The sequence below is a fragment of the Xiphophorus maculatus genome, chromosome 18, assembly GCF_002775205.1.
Source record: "Xiphophorus maculatus strain JP 163 A chromosome 18, X_maculatus-5.0-male, whole genome shotgun sequence".
NCBI classification, from domain to species: domain Eukaryota; kingdom Metazoa; phylum Chordata; class Actinopteri; order Cyprinodontiformes; family Poeciliidae; genus Xiphophorus; species Xiphophorus maculatus.
In genome coordinates, this window is record NC_036460.1 from 1306556 (window position 1) to 1319372 (window position 12817).

General features: G+C 41.2%; 2 protein-coding genes across 5 annotated transcripts in view; one reads left to right on the forward strand and one right to left on the reverse strand.

The window, feature by feature from the left end:
* The window catches only part of LOC102221596 (exocyst complex component 3-like protein 2), a 9544-nt gene extending 518 nt beyond the window's left edge, over positions 1-9026 (forward strand). Inside the window, exons 2-8 of the mRNA XM_023351656.1 lie at positions 207-344; positions 736-852; positions 1802-1937; positions 3227-3349; positions 4129-4284; positions 5061-5182; positions 6497-9026. Coding sequence (XP_023207424.1) covers positions 207-344; positions 736-852; positions 1802-1937; positions 3227-3349; positions 4129-4284; positions 5061-5182; positions 6497-6782 — 1078 coding nt within the window. The 3' untranslated portion in view covers positions 6783-9026. The remainder of the gene's footprint in view (positions 1-206; positions 345-735; positions 853-1801; positions 1938-3226; positions 3350-4128; positions 4285-5060; positions 5183-6496) is intronic.
* Positions 9027-10495: 1469 nt separating this feature from the next.
* The window catches only part of LOC102221335 (collagen alpha-4(IV) chain-like), a 42951-nt gene continuing 40629 nt past the window's right edge, over positions 10496-12817 (reverse strand). For 3 of the 4 annotated variants that reach the window (XM_023351487.1, XM_023351485.1, XM_023351486.1), the window contains one exon: positions 10496-12135. In XM_023351487.1, coding sequence (XP_023207255.1) covers positions 11899-12135 — 237 coding nt within the window. In that variant the 3' untranslated portion in view covers positions 10496-11898. The remainder of the gene's footprint in view (positions 12136-12817) is intronic. The other variant, XR_002754355.1, reaches the window with a different exon arrangement.

Below are 12817 nucleotides of genomic sequence, written 5' to 3' on the forward strand. Positions count from 1 at the left end.
CTTCAGCTGCAACCAAAGTCAACATTAAGCATGTCCTGATCTCACACACACATCTACACACACACGTCTGGTCAACTCTCTGCTGCTCTCTAGTGGGCAAAGCAAGTCACTGCAACCCGAACCAGTTTTCATCTGCACATCAGAAAATTCAGGACAATTAAACACCATGAAAGTAATTTTACGGCTTCAGCTCCATATAAATAAAGTCATCACCATGGTAACCATCTGCTGCTGTCGTCTCAGAGGCTGCAGGTAGATCTGGAGCGGTCGGCGTCCATCAACAGGAGTCTAGGCTCCCGGGTGGCTCAGTGCAGCCTGAACGGACTGGCAGACTTCCTGTACAGGTACGCCGACTTGCTGCTGAGCTTTGGATCCTCTTCCTGCTGCAGAACCAAAATGCGACTGGACTTAAGGTCCGGTTCTGACTGCTGGACGTTCTTCTCCTCAGAGATTTTTTAAAATTTATCTTAATAACCCTCGTTCTTCTTGGTTCTTGAGGTCAAGTTTAAAACTTTGTTTGATCTGAAACATTTAAGTAAGATGAAAAAAGCAGAAGAAATCTGTAGGAGGGTGAATACTTTTCTCTCCTTTAAACCATTTAAAGTTCTAAATAACAATGAAAGTTCTGGAAGCCAGTGAATTTGTGGTGCTCCATTTTTTGTTACTCTGGATGTTGTAGAGTTCAGTCCTAAAGATGTGGAGCAACAGGGTGAAAATGTCGCTCTGTCCCCTCAGCTTCCAGCGTAAAGTGGAGATGTTCCACGAAGGGATGCAGAGCGGCATGTTTGGAGACGATGACGACGGATACGTGTCCAAAACCATCGCCATGGTCAACTGCTGCCCTCCTTTCCGGTACGCACCAATCCCACTTGGTGCATACAATGTAAATATCTGTTTAAAAAACTGTGCTTCCCATACAAGCACAGTTTAAATGAGGAGACGTTTAAACTGTATGTCTGATTGCTACAGGTTTTTATCACCAGGATGGTTTATTTTTCTGTCTTTCCTTGAAGAATGTTATGCTAATGTTTCCTATTTTCTGTACGATGTTTATGGTTGGAAATAATTTGGTAATATTATGAATGAAATATTAAATGACATTGTTCCACAATATTGGGCATGTTTTGGAAATACTGATTCAGGGCCATAAATTAGGAGTTAATGGGGCCCCAGAGGCCTCAGTTTGGTGTTGAAATGATTCAACTTCAGTTTTCTCCAGTGTTTTGCTCCCTGACCACCAGCATCGTTTATTACTGTAATATATTTAATTGTTTGCTTTGTTCCACTTAAGAGAAATACTGGGACTAATAAATCCAGTTTGTGTAATTCTGCATAAAAGTTTCCTGAAACCATGAACTGGCAGGAAACAGAAAACTGAATGTGACTCCACAATGTCTATTTGTTCTGAATTGTATTTTTGACATAATTTCTGTCTTCACCACATACAGGGAAAAGTGAGTCCCTATAAACACCCCAAAAGTCACAGTGGTGTCATGAACCATGAATACCTGTATGCGTGTGTGTACACACACACTGAACACACACATACTGCACTGTGTGTGTGCGTTTGTTTGTAATACCTTGTGGGGACCATGCTTCGGGAAACGCTGTTTTCGGGGATCAGATTTAGGAATAAGGTGTGAATTGAGCTTTGGTTGAGTTTAGGGTTTAGGTGTAAGAAGTCAATAGAGTTTAGGTTAATGGTCTAGGTTAGGCCATAGAAATTAACGGAAGTCGATGTAAACTCCTTGTGATGATCGAAAGATGTAACGTGTGTGTGTGTGTGTGTGTGTGTGTGCAGAGGCTTCGTACAGCGCTGTGCACAGTGTGACCCGTCAGTCAGTGAGGACTCTCTGCGGCGAGCCAACAAGTCTCTGGACCACATCGTCCAGCAGGGTGTCAGGGTTCTGTCCGAGCGACTCTACCTGCACATCAGGGTACCACACACACACACACACACACACACACACACACACACACACACACACACACACACACACACACACACACACACACACACACACACACACAGTCTAAGAGACTACATCTCAGATGCATTAAAGGTATTAATATCTGGTATCAATATTTACAGAGAAACTCAGAAATCACAGCTCCGTTTAGAACTGATGTTTTATTTCTCTTATTTATTTTGGTTTATTTTACGTCTCTGACTTCCTGCCTGTTCTGTTGGTAATGAAACTCCTCCGCCTTCAGCAGCTCCACCCTTCCAGCCCTCCAGCCCTCCAGCTTCACATTCGTCATTCCAATAATAGAAGAGCTGATTTTGTTGCTTAGCCCTTTAGCATTTTAAAACATCTAGCACTCTTAGCTTCTAAATTACTTTTTCCAGAGAAATTATAGAAAGCTAATTTTCTTGGTCTTCATGAAAAACTTTAAATTGCATAAAGTTCAACATCTGCGTTGAAATTCTGGTTATCATTTGCTAAGAGTTCTTCAAGTAGTTTACATTCATGCTTTTATTATGAAGTCTGTTTACGCAGCAGTTCCATTTCCTCTCCTCACCTTCTGTTTTTATGAAACTCTATTAAGCACATGTCAAGAATGCAACAAACGAACAAATGAGGTTTATAGAAAAAAATCAACTCTTACATGAAAAACAATCAGGGGAAACAAACACATGGAAAAATCCAAATGTATTTGAATTATTTTGAGAGCCTTTATGTTGAGACTCCCCATGTTCTCAACCCGTAATGATGTTTATTCTGTACCCAGAATGCATCGCTGCAGTTCAACAGTAAGTAGTTTAAAATTTGCTGCTTTCTGGTAAATTAGGCTAAATTAGCAACAGTTAGCAAAACTCATTAATTGTAAAACTGAAACCCTGGGTGAAAGGGTTGACTTCCTGAAACACAAAGCAGACAGGAAGAAGAGTAAAGGTTAAATTTGGCTCTATTGAAGGAGAAATGTTTCAACATGGCTGAAATTAGTGCTTTTTGTAGCATTAGCTTCTTATAGCTATGTTAGCACAGTGCTTTTTATGATCAGACTTATTGAAACAAACTTATTAGTTTGCTGTGTTTTCATTGGAGTGTTATCCAGAGCCGATCCTCTCAGCGGCTAAATATCTGAAGTGATGATGATGATGATTTTAATGTTGTTGATGATGATGATGATGATTTTAATGATGATGATGATGATGATGATTTTAATGATGATGATGATGATGATGATTTTAATGATGATGATGACGGCTGTATTTTTGCAGCTGTTCTTTGAGCGCCTGGTGAAGAGGAAGTGGCTGACCAACGCGGAGCCGTACGATCAGATCGAAGCCGCCATCAAGGAGGATTTTAAGAAATATCGCAGGATGGACAATCCTCCCTATGAGGTAGCATGGTTGCTATGGTTATGGGTTTTTCATTGTATTTTAGTTTTATTTTGTTGTGACTTTTTGTTTGTTTAATCCAGTTAGTTTGAATTAGTTTTTAGAGTGTATTTGCTAGTTTTATCAGTTGCTATTAGTTAAATGTTGTTTAGTTTTTGTGTTTAGAACGTAGTTTTAGTTTTTTCATAATTTGGTTAATTTTTAAGTGCAGAATTCAAAAAGGTAATTTGGGTAAATAACAGAAAAAACATTTTCAAAGTATTTATCCAGTTATTGTTGAACAACCATCTGACTGGAGTTTTTGCCGTTGCCATTTTGTGTGCTAGCATAGCATAGCATAGCATAGCATAGCATAGCCACCAGAAGGAGTACGGAGCGCCGTAATTTACCGACACCCGACGTAAACCACCTGTGTGGGAAACAATTTTATTTCACATCAATTCAAAAGGCTGAAGAATAGATTCATAAACACAGAAACTATGGATATTATATCTATAATGACAATATGTTTTAGTTGCTATAAACACACAGCATTTATAAAACTAATTAAAAGTTAGTTATTTTTATAAGCTGACCTTTAGTTTATTCTGTGCCCAGAATAATCATCATCAGCTGCACCTGTTATCGTTTTCTCCCATTAATTAGTTTTTATTCATTTCTGTGGCTTTCAAAATTTCAGTTTTTGTTGCTTTGTTTGTTTTATTTAACTGTAATAACTTTGGTATGAGAGCGCCTCCTGCAGGCTGGAGCTGCTGCATTCAGCTACGCTGTTTGTCCCTCAGCTGCTGGTGGCTGAAGTCCACCGGCGGGTGGTGATGGAGTACCTCCGCTCCGTCATGAGGGGCCGGATCATCTGCACCTCCATGAAGATGAGGAAGAGGATGGCCGGCCGGCTCCGAGACGAAGGGAGGCAGATCAAAGCGCTCTTCAAAGACCTGGTGAGTCCAGAATTAAGATCTGAGCATCTTCTGGTCTTTGAAACCTGACGTAGCTACACCCAGGAGAGAAAGCAGGGTTGCCAGATCTGACCATTTCCAGCTCAACAACATAAAGTCCAAAACCCAAACCTCAACATTCAGCTTAGCTCCAGAAAGTCATTTCAGTACCGTATATTTAAAACCTTATGTCCCGTCGACTGCGTTCAGACTTGTGATGATAATTCACATTTCTGGTTTATTATATTCTGACCAGAACCAGATGACATTGGGACTCCAACCGACTCTTTACACTCAATGAGAGTTGAACGTTTTGTGGCAACATTACCTTTTACATCATGATGTTGGGATTTCTGTTTTACATTATTACCACATAGTGACATGTGACAAATCACTGATGATGTCACATTTGGCAGGTTCTAGAAATTTCAAAATAAACTAAATAATAAGTGCAGCAACGCAGCATTTTATTAAAAATTTGTGCATTTCTGCCACATGACCAAAATTTTTAAAGAATTTTTCTCTAAAACTTTTCTAAAAACCCAACAAATGTTGTGAAAAGCAGCTCAAATTTAAATATCCCACCCAAAGCAACCCAATCTGGCAGCGCTGAAACAAACTAGCCGTCTCCCTGAACTGTGGCGCCCTCTGGTGGATCAAAACAGTGAGAAACGTCAGCTTCTTTTATGGACCATTCCAATCACGTCTCAGAACTCAAAAGAACCTGAGCAGGAAGTGTCCAGATGAGTGTGTCAGTGTGCGGTCTGTGTGTGTCTCAGGAGTCTCCGTCCAGCTGGTTGGACGGCGCGCTGTCCCACATCTCAGAGCTCATCCAGCTGGAGGACGTCCCGTCCATCCAGATGGAGGTGGGAGTCCTGGTCAGAGAGTTTCCAGACGTCAGGTACATGAACCGTTCCTCCAGCCGAGGCTTTCAGTCGAGACTAGACCAGCTGCCAGTTATTTTACATGCAGTTGTTCACTACAGCAACAATTAGGAATACAGAAGCAACCAAGACATGAAAATGACTCCATGTTCAGCCTGTTACCTCCGTTCTGCTTCCAAAGTGATTTATTTTGAACTGCAGTTAAAATCTGCTGATGTAAAATAATATTTAATTTAATGTGAAAAGGTTCTGCAGATCAGCTCCTCCCAACGAATCTTCCTCAGGGAAACAAAACCTGTCAGGATTTTCTGGCTCAGTTGCCTCTGAACAGTCAGAAGGTTTCTGTGTTTTCAGGTTTTAGCATCACATAATAACATGGAGAATAATTCTGATTTCCATTCAAATCTGTTCTGAGCCTTGATTTTCCATCAGCAGCTAAAGAGAAGCTCACTGAATCACTCAGTTCCTCCAGTTTTTAAACTTCTGAGAAATGTTCCCTGATTTCAAACTTTGACTGATGTGGAACTCGGGTCCCAGATCAACATCAAGGAAGTTACCAATTAATTAACTCTTTTTTCCTCTATATCTACATTTTCCAGGGTTTTAAACCTGCAGTAACTTTTCTAAAAAATATTTTCTACATATCTGTTGAAACTGTCGGCATGTCGTGACAGTTTGTTATGAGACAGATAATTTGTGAAAAGATCGGCCTCCTCTGTGTTCTCCCAGTTCTAATTAGAAACAACCAATCAGAGGCAGGAGGCAGGCTTTAGCGCTGCCAATCACCCTCTGTGTGGTGTCACTCATCCCCTGCATATTTTTCTTTCTCTCTGCTACGCTTAGCTAGTTAGCATGATGGTAGATAAATGGTTTCTCTGGAATGGTGAATTGTTTCTCCATCATTAGCACATTTAAGTACATGAGGTTGATTAACAGCGCTAAGCCCCTCCTCCTGGCTCTGATTGGTTGTTTTGGTTCATTTTGCCAAACGGCAGCAGCAGGACTTCCATGTTTCACAGATTATCTGTCTCATGTTAAACTGTCACAACATAGTGACAGTTTTAGTAAATATGTAAAAAAACATTTTCTCTATTAAAGTTATAGAGAGACATTGTAATTTTTTTAATGAGAAAAAAAATAACACAATATTGTTTGCAAATATTTCTAAAGTTGAGCCAAAAATCTGTGATTTTGGTTGCTAAAAATCCCAGATGTGAGACAGAGGAGGTGCTGCTTGTCTCTGTTTGGGTTTTTACCAGGAAGCGTCGGCGGTTCTGGTGTCAGAAGAATCTTTCTGCTGTTTGATTCTCCTCTCTTCGCTCCGCCTTCAGGAAGAAGCACGTGTCGGCCATCTTGAACATCCGCGGGATGACCCGGCAGGCGGAGCGCCAGGAGATCCTGAACATCGTCAAAGACATCGAGAGCGACGGCGGACCGGGTCCGCTGTCCCGGGACCGGGCCCTGTTCGCCGAGGTTCCGGTCACCTCCGAGGTCCATTGCCTGAACGTGGGCCTGAGCCGGATCGCCCTGACCGCCTCGTCCTGCGTCAGCGCGCTCAGACCGCGCCGCCGTAAAACCAGAACCGCCACGCAGGAGAACCCGGACGATGCTCTGTAACCGGGCTCAGAACCAGCAGAACTCTCTCACTTTTATTATCAACTCCAATCTGCTGGTCCAGATGGTCAGAACCGGATCTGGAGTTAATGCTGCTTCTGGACCCCGGTCCTGTTCTGGTTCTGACTGAAATGGAAACGGACGTTTTGTTTCCCAAAGCCTCCGAGGTTCTGACCCAGACCGGACCAGATCGGACCTCCTTCAGGATCAGAACTAACCCGACCTGGTTAACGATGAAAACCAGAGGCTGGTTCTGGTTTGAACTGGAAACCAGAATCAGTGCTAGTAGAACCAGTTGGACCCATTGGTCCTCCTGCAGAACCTCTGAAAAAGAAGCACTTTATCTGGAACCAGAACCAGGAGAACGGATCTCTGTGGTACCAGTCCGGCTAAGATGGACTCAGAATCTGGAATCTGGGATTTGGACGGGCGGATTCAGGATTTACAAAGTACAAAGATAAAAACTGAAAGTGCTGAGTCAGCAGACTGCGGATCGGGTCGGTGTTGGAGAACCCGGTGCTGGACCAGTCAGATAAAATCACAGGGGTTTCACCAGAACTGCGAGATCCAAACAGGAATTCCTGTTTGGATCCGGTTCGATTCCAACAGGAAGTGACGGAGTTTTAGCGCCAGACTAAAAAAAACATTTAGTTACGACAATAAAGTTTCTTCAGATTATTACAACGTTAATGTTCTTCGGTTTTATCCTCATAATTTATGTTTTTTCTTAGCCTGGTCGCAGTAATCCGTCATTTTAGAAAACTATTGAGTAGATTTTTTTTTCCTCAATTTTATCTCCTTTAGTTCCGACCCCTGACCTCTGACCCCTGACCCCAACACCCAAACATCATCTCCAAAATGTCTTTTAGTCAAATATTAATGAAAAAAATCAACGATGCAGCTAACAAGCAGTAGTGGGCACATTTCCGCTAATGTGCTAATAGCGGAGCTAATTTTTGGCACTTTTGCTAGCTTGGACACGTTTAGCTTTCCCTTAATCACATTTTCCAGATCAATTCTAAAGAGCTAATTTTTTGATTTAGAAACATTCAGTTGAATAATTTCAACATCTGTGTGGAAGTTTTGGTTATCAAATTCTTCAGCAGTTAGGTGAAGATATTCATGCTTTTATTTTGAAGTCTGTTTACACGAACAAAATAAAACATGGATATAAAAACATGTTTTAGAACAAGTATGTAAATTATAATGTTGGTGTTTGTAGCCTTTCAAGGGAAGATATTTGAATTGAAATTAGCACTTTGGTATTAGCTCATGCTAAGTAATATGTTAGCACAGCGCATTAGCTTCTGCTAAGTACTGTGTTGGTGAAACGATTCAGCAGAACTGCTGATTATTATTAGAATCTCACGCTTAGTCCAGCTAGCGTAGTAGTTAGTGGTGCCCACCACTGGTAGCTAGCCAGCATTTTATTTTAGCATCAAGAACATTTAGGCTAGTGCTGTTGGACACGATACAATCAGCTTTTAGTCGACGATTCATCTCCCTCAGTCAGGTGAATTTAGAGTCAGAGCGCCACCTGGAACGTTAGCACGAGCTATTGTTATGTTAGCATGAACTACTGCTACTGCAACATTAGCATGCAACGCTCATATTCTTTGACTTTTGTCCCATTCTCATTTTGGCTTAGTTTTATGACCTTTTGTTCTTTTTCGTGTCTATAAAACAAATTTGTCTACTAAGCGATTTACAAATTCACATCTTAATCCAGAGGGTTTTAATATTATTTCCAATTATTGCTAATAAAATGTGATTAATATTACATCCTCTGCTGGCCGCCCGGAGCTTTGTCCCGTTTGGTTGACGATCCCAGGAAACCTCCAGAAACCGGAGCGTCAGAGTTTTCCTGAAGCTCACAAGAAAAGAAAATGAAAAGTTGAATCTAATCAAAGGTACTTGATGTTGAGTTTCTGTATTTAAAGCATTAATTCTAGTGTTGAAGCTTCTGGGTGCGACGATGTGGTTTATTATGTGTTTTATTCTTTCAGCTGTTTGATTCTTGACTTCTGTTCGATTTAGATGCAGAGAAATGAAAATAACATTTTAAATTTAAACGATTTAGGAGATTTTCATGTTTTTACTGTCGAGCTGAAACCTTTCAGAAAGACTGAGCAGCTTCTTCTAGTTTCATCAATATTTCTGAGCTGAGACTGAATTCAGATTAACGGTAAATTTCTCTGCTGCTATTACTTATAAGATTAACAAGACAATAAAATCAGATTAAATCATGCTGTGTTTTATTTACCTCGTGTACAGATCTGGTGTAAAATTACTGATTTTAATTTTTAATTAATGCTGAAATGTTTCCCTAATATAAACATTCAAAATTCAGAATAACTAAAAATTAGAATAAAATTTTCAAACTGAAATTAAAGAAACATTTTTTTTTCACTTTGAAAATTTATCTTTTGAAAATGTAAAAAAATTATACTGAAAAACAAAACTACTTTTAAAATAGTTTTAATTTTTGTAATTCAAAGGTTTCTTCAAAGTCTGACGTCTAAACTGTCTTGCGTCGTCATGGCTACAGCGCTGCTGGAAAGGGTGAATGTGATTGGCTGAAACAAGGAAGCTATCTGATTGGTTACTCATCACCCAATGAGATAGACCAATTATTAAAAAAGACATTTGTGGATTGACAAACAGGATAGTCTCAAAATTCACACACAAATGCAGCGAAACTCACAGGCCAGATGCAGCTGATAAATCAAGATTCATTTGTGTTTGCATCGAAAATACAAGTTTGAATCTCGTCCAGTGCATTTGTGAATTATGAGACCGTTTTAGCTCCATAAAGATTCACATTTTATGGTTTTAAGATTTATGAGTACAGAACAAAAAGCCAGATTGACATTTTGATGCAGTTTATTGAGTTTTCCATCAGCAGGAAGTAGAAATGTTTCAGGAGTGTTAGTGGGAAGTTTCCTCCTACAGAGAATAAAATATAACCAGCAGCTTTAATTAGAATGAAAGCAAAATAAAAACAGAGGGATCATGGGAACTGTAGTTTTACAATAGTTATTCCTCCAGATTTTATTCCTAAATCTAAATTTCAGTCACTATTTGTCCTCTAAGACCCTTTGGGCTTTATCCACTTTAATGTAACTTGTACATTTTATAAGTGCGCTTCACAACTTGAGAAATTGTTAGAAATCCATTATTTGTCAGATAATTGCTTTATTTTGGCGGAAGATCAGGGTGGGGTTACATCCTGTCATCATTTACCAAAATAAGAGACAAAAACAAAAATGAAATAGCACCAGCATTATTTTCAAGGCTAAATAAATACTCCAATGAAATTTACAGAAAACTTATAAAACAGTTGAGATCAAACATATTTACAGGGCACTAACGAATCCAACAGAACCAGAACCAGAAAACTGAACCAGGACCAGAACTGGAACCAAAACAGACAAAAACCAGATTTAAAGCAACAGGACCGCAGGCGGAACACAACGAGCGCCACTTCCTACTTCTAAAACGGTTCTGGTCCTGGTTCTGAAGTGGTTCTGGTTGTTCTGATTCTAAAACATTTCTGGTTCTAGAGCGGTTCTGGTTCTGAAGCAGTTCTGGTTCCAGTTTTTTCTTGTTTTGGACCTCAGATCTTTTCTGCTGCATAACGTTCTGAACTTGATTCTTTTGTTTTACTCTGAAAATCCTGAACACATACAAACAGGAAGTTGTTTCTATTGGTTCAAAAACATTAAAGCGGATCAAAGATATGAAAAAATATTCACAGCTTTCCACGCAGTTCTCAACAAAACAAAAAACAGCGACTTGTTTTCCATTGCTGCCTCCCAGCCAACCAATCAGAGTGGTCGCTGCTGCCGCTAGGGGCGGGGCTTAGTGCCTGACAGGAGGAGAGAAAGGTTGCAGCAGCCAATGGGCTGCCAGGGTCGGGCGTCAGGCTCCGCCCAGATGATGGACATAAATACACACCATGCAACGACACAACTAGCTTGTGAAAGGAAGGTTAGCATGTCTAAAGCTAAGACCTGAACTTTGACCCCAGATCCAGGAGGAGCTGAAAAGGAGGAAGTTCAGACCATCTCTTCCCTCCATCGTGTTGGCCAATGAGAGATCTTTGGCAAACAAAATGGAAGAAGTTCAAACTCGAGCCAGAGTTTCAACTGACTTTAGGGTTGAATCCCCTACTCCAACATCTCTCTCACCAAACAGCCAGGCACAGACATAGAGAGGAGCAGCAAAAGCAAAAGAGGTGAATTAGCATCGCTAGCTAACAACTGATGATGTCACCCAGGATATGTTCCTGTGGAATATCATCTCTGCTGCCTGCGTATTAGCATGTTAGCATGTCACACAGCAGCAGTCTTCAGTCAGATGCCTCTGCAGAATCGTTGGAACCCTGACTGCTACTGGAGATCCTTCCTGCCTGCAGCATCGCCTTCAACACCAACTCTGAAGAAACTGGGATGATCTGAGTTACATTTCATTTCTCTATGGGATCAATAAAGAATTTTAAATTAAAATGAATTGAATGAACAAAATATGAGATAAAAACCAGAAAAACATTTAAGCTGAATTGTGTTAAACAGGAAATGATTTGGCAACATTTAAAAAACTTTAAACTCTGTTTTTAGCTGGAACTGTCAGAACTGTGAACTTTTAAAGCTCCAGAAGTTCCTGAGTTTCTGTTTCTGGCTATGAAGTGAACTTTAGAGAAGGATCTGGTTCTGATCCGGTTTAACACCTGATGAGGGAAAACTGAGAGAAAGGAGGACCTGAAATCATTAAAGCTGTTGATTTTGTTTATGTTACTTTTTAACCTTTAATCTGATTAAGTTCGACTGTTTCCTTGATTTCAACTCTAATAATTAGGACTGTCAGCATCCTGCTGTATTTATTCTCTAAATTGTTTTGGTAAAATCCGTCTGCAGGAAGTCAGCACAAGCTCGGCCATTTTAGAGGTTAAAACTAAATATCTTTCCATTTTCCAGTCGCCATGTTGGTGACGGACCCACTGATCAGCGTTTCGGCAGCCGGGATCATCACAGTTTCTCCTCTTCAAAATAAAAGCCTCACCCTGTGCCCCGCCTCGGTCTTTAAGGCGCCAGTCTCTCCAGCGCCGCCCTGCTGCGCCTCACATGCGGATGCAGACGCTGCACTGGGCGACGTGCGCCCTCTGCTGGTCGGAGTCGGTCAGCGCGCCCTCGGTGCCGCTCTGGGTGGTCAGCCAGAAGCTGTAGATGTTGGCGAAGAAGTGGCAGGTTCCCCGCGCGCCCTGGCACTCCACGAAGGGCTGGGCTTTGAACTGAGACAGGCAGCTGCCCGGCGACATCAGAGAGAGGCCGCCGCCCTCATCACCGCCACCTGAAAACTTCACACACACACACACACACACACACCCACACACACACACACACACCCACACACACACACCCACACACACACACACACACACACACACACACACACACACACACACACACACACAAAGAGAGGACAGAATTAAATCATCCTGGCTTTATTCATATTTAGGCAAAAAACAGTTTTAAGATCGTTTCCTATATTAAGTGAACAGCTGAACTTCGAAACTTTGAACTGTGCCTTTAAATGTGTCTCCATGTTTAAATTTCATGAATCCTCCAGATTTCCTCCCAGACCGGAGACGGCTCCAAAAGCAGAAAGTGGCATTCTGGGTAAATACAACCAAAGCTAACGTGCTAGCCTAGCGCTAGCAGGAGAAATGGCTCATTGCTTTTAGCCAAAGACTAAAGAGAAATCCTCCAACCGCTAAAATCTGACGCCTCCATCTTGTTTCCATCTGGTGAAACAGGAAGTTGCTCTCAGTGTCTTCAGAGGTTTTTTGTTTTGCTTCCTTCAGTGGTTCTTGGTGCAGCGCCCCCACAGGCCAGGAGGGGAACAGCTTGGTTTGACTCCTGAAAGAACCAAAGCAGCTGGAGGTGGAGCAAATGTTCTGGTTCCAGTAGAACCGGGTCGACCAAGGATATCAGCCTAATAATAACATTTCCTTTAACTAGATCCATTCTACAGAGGCA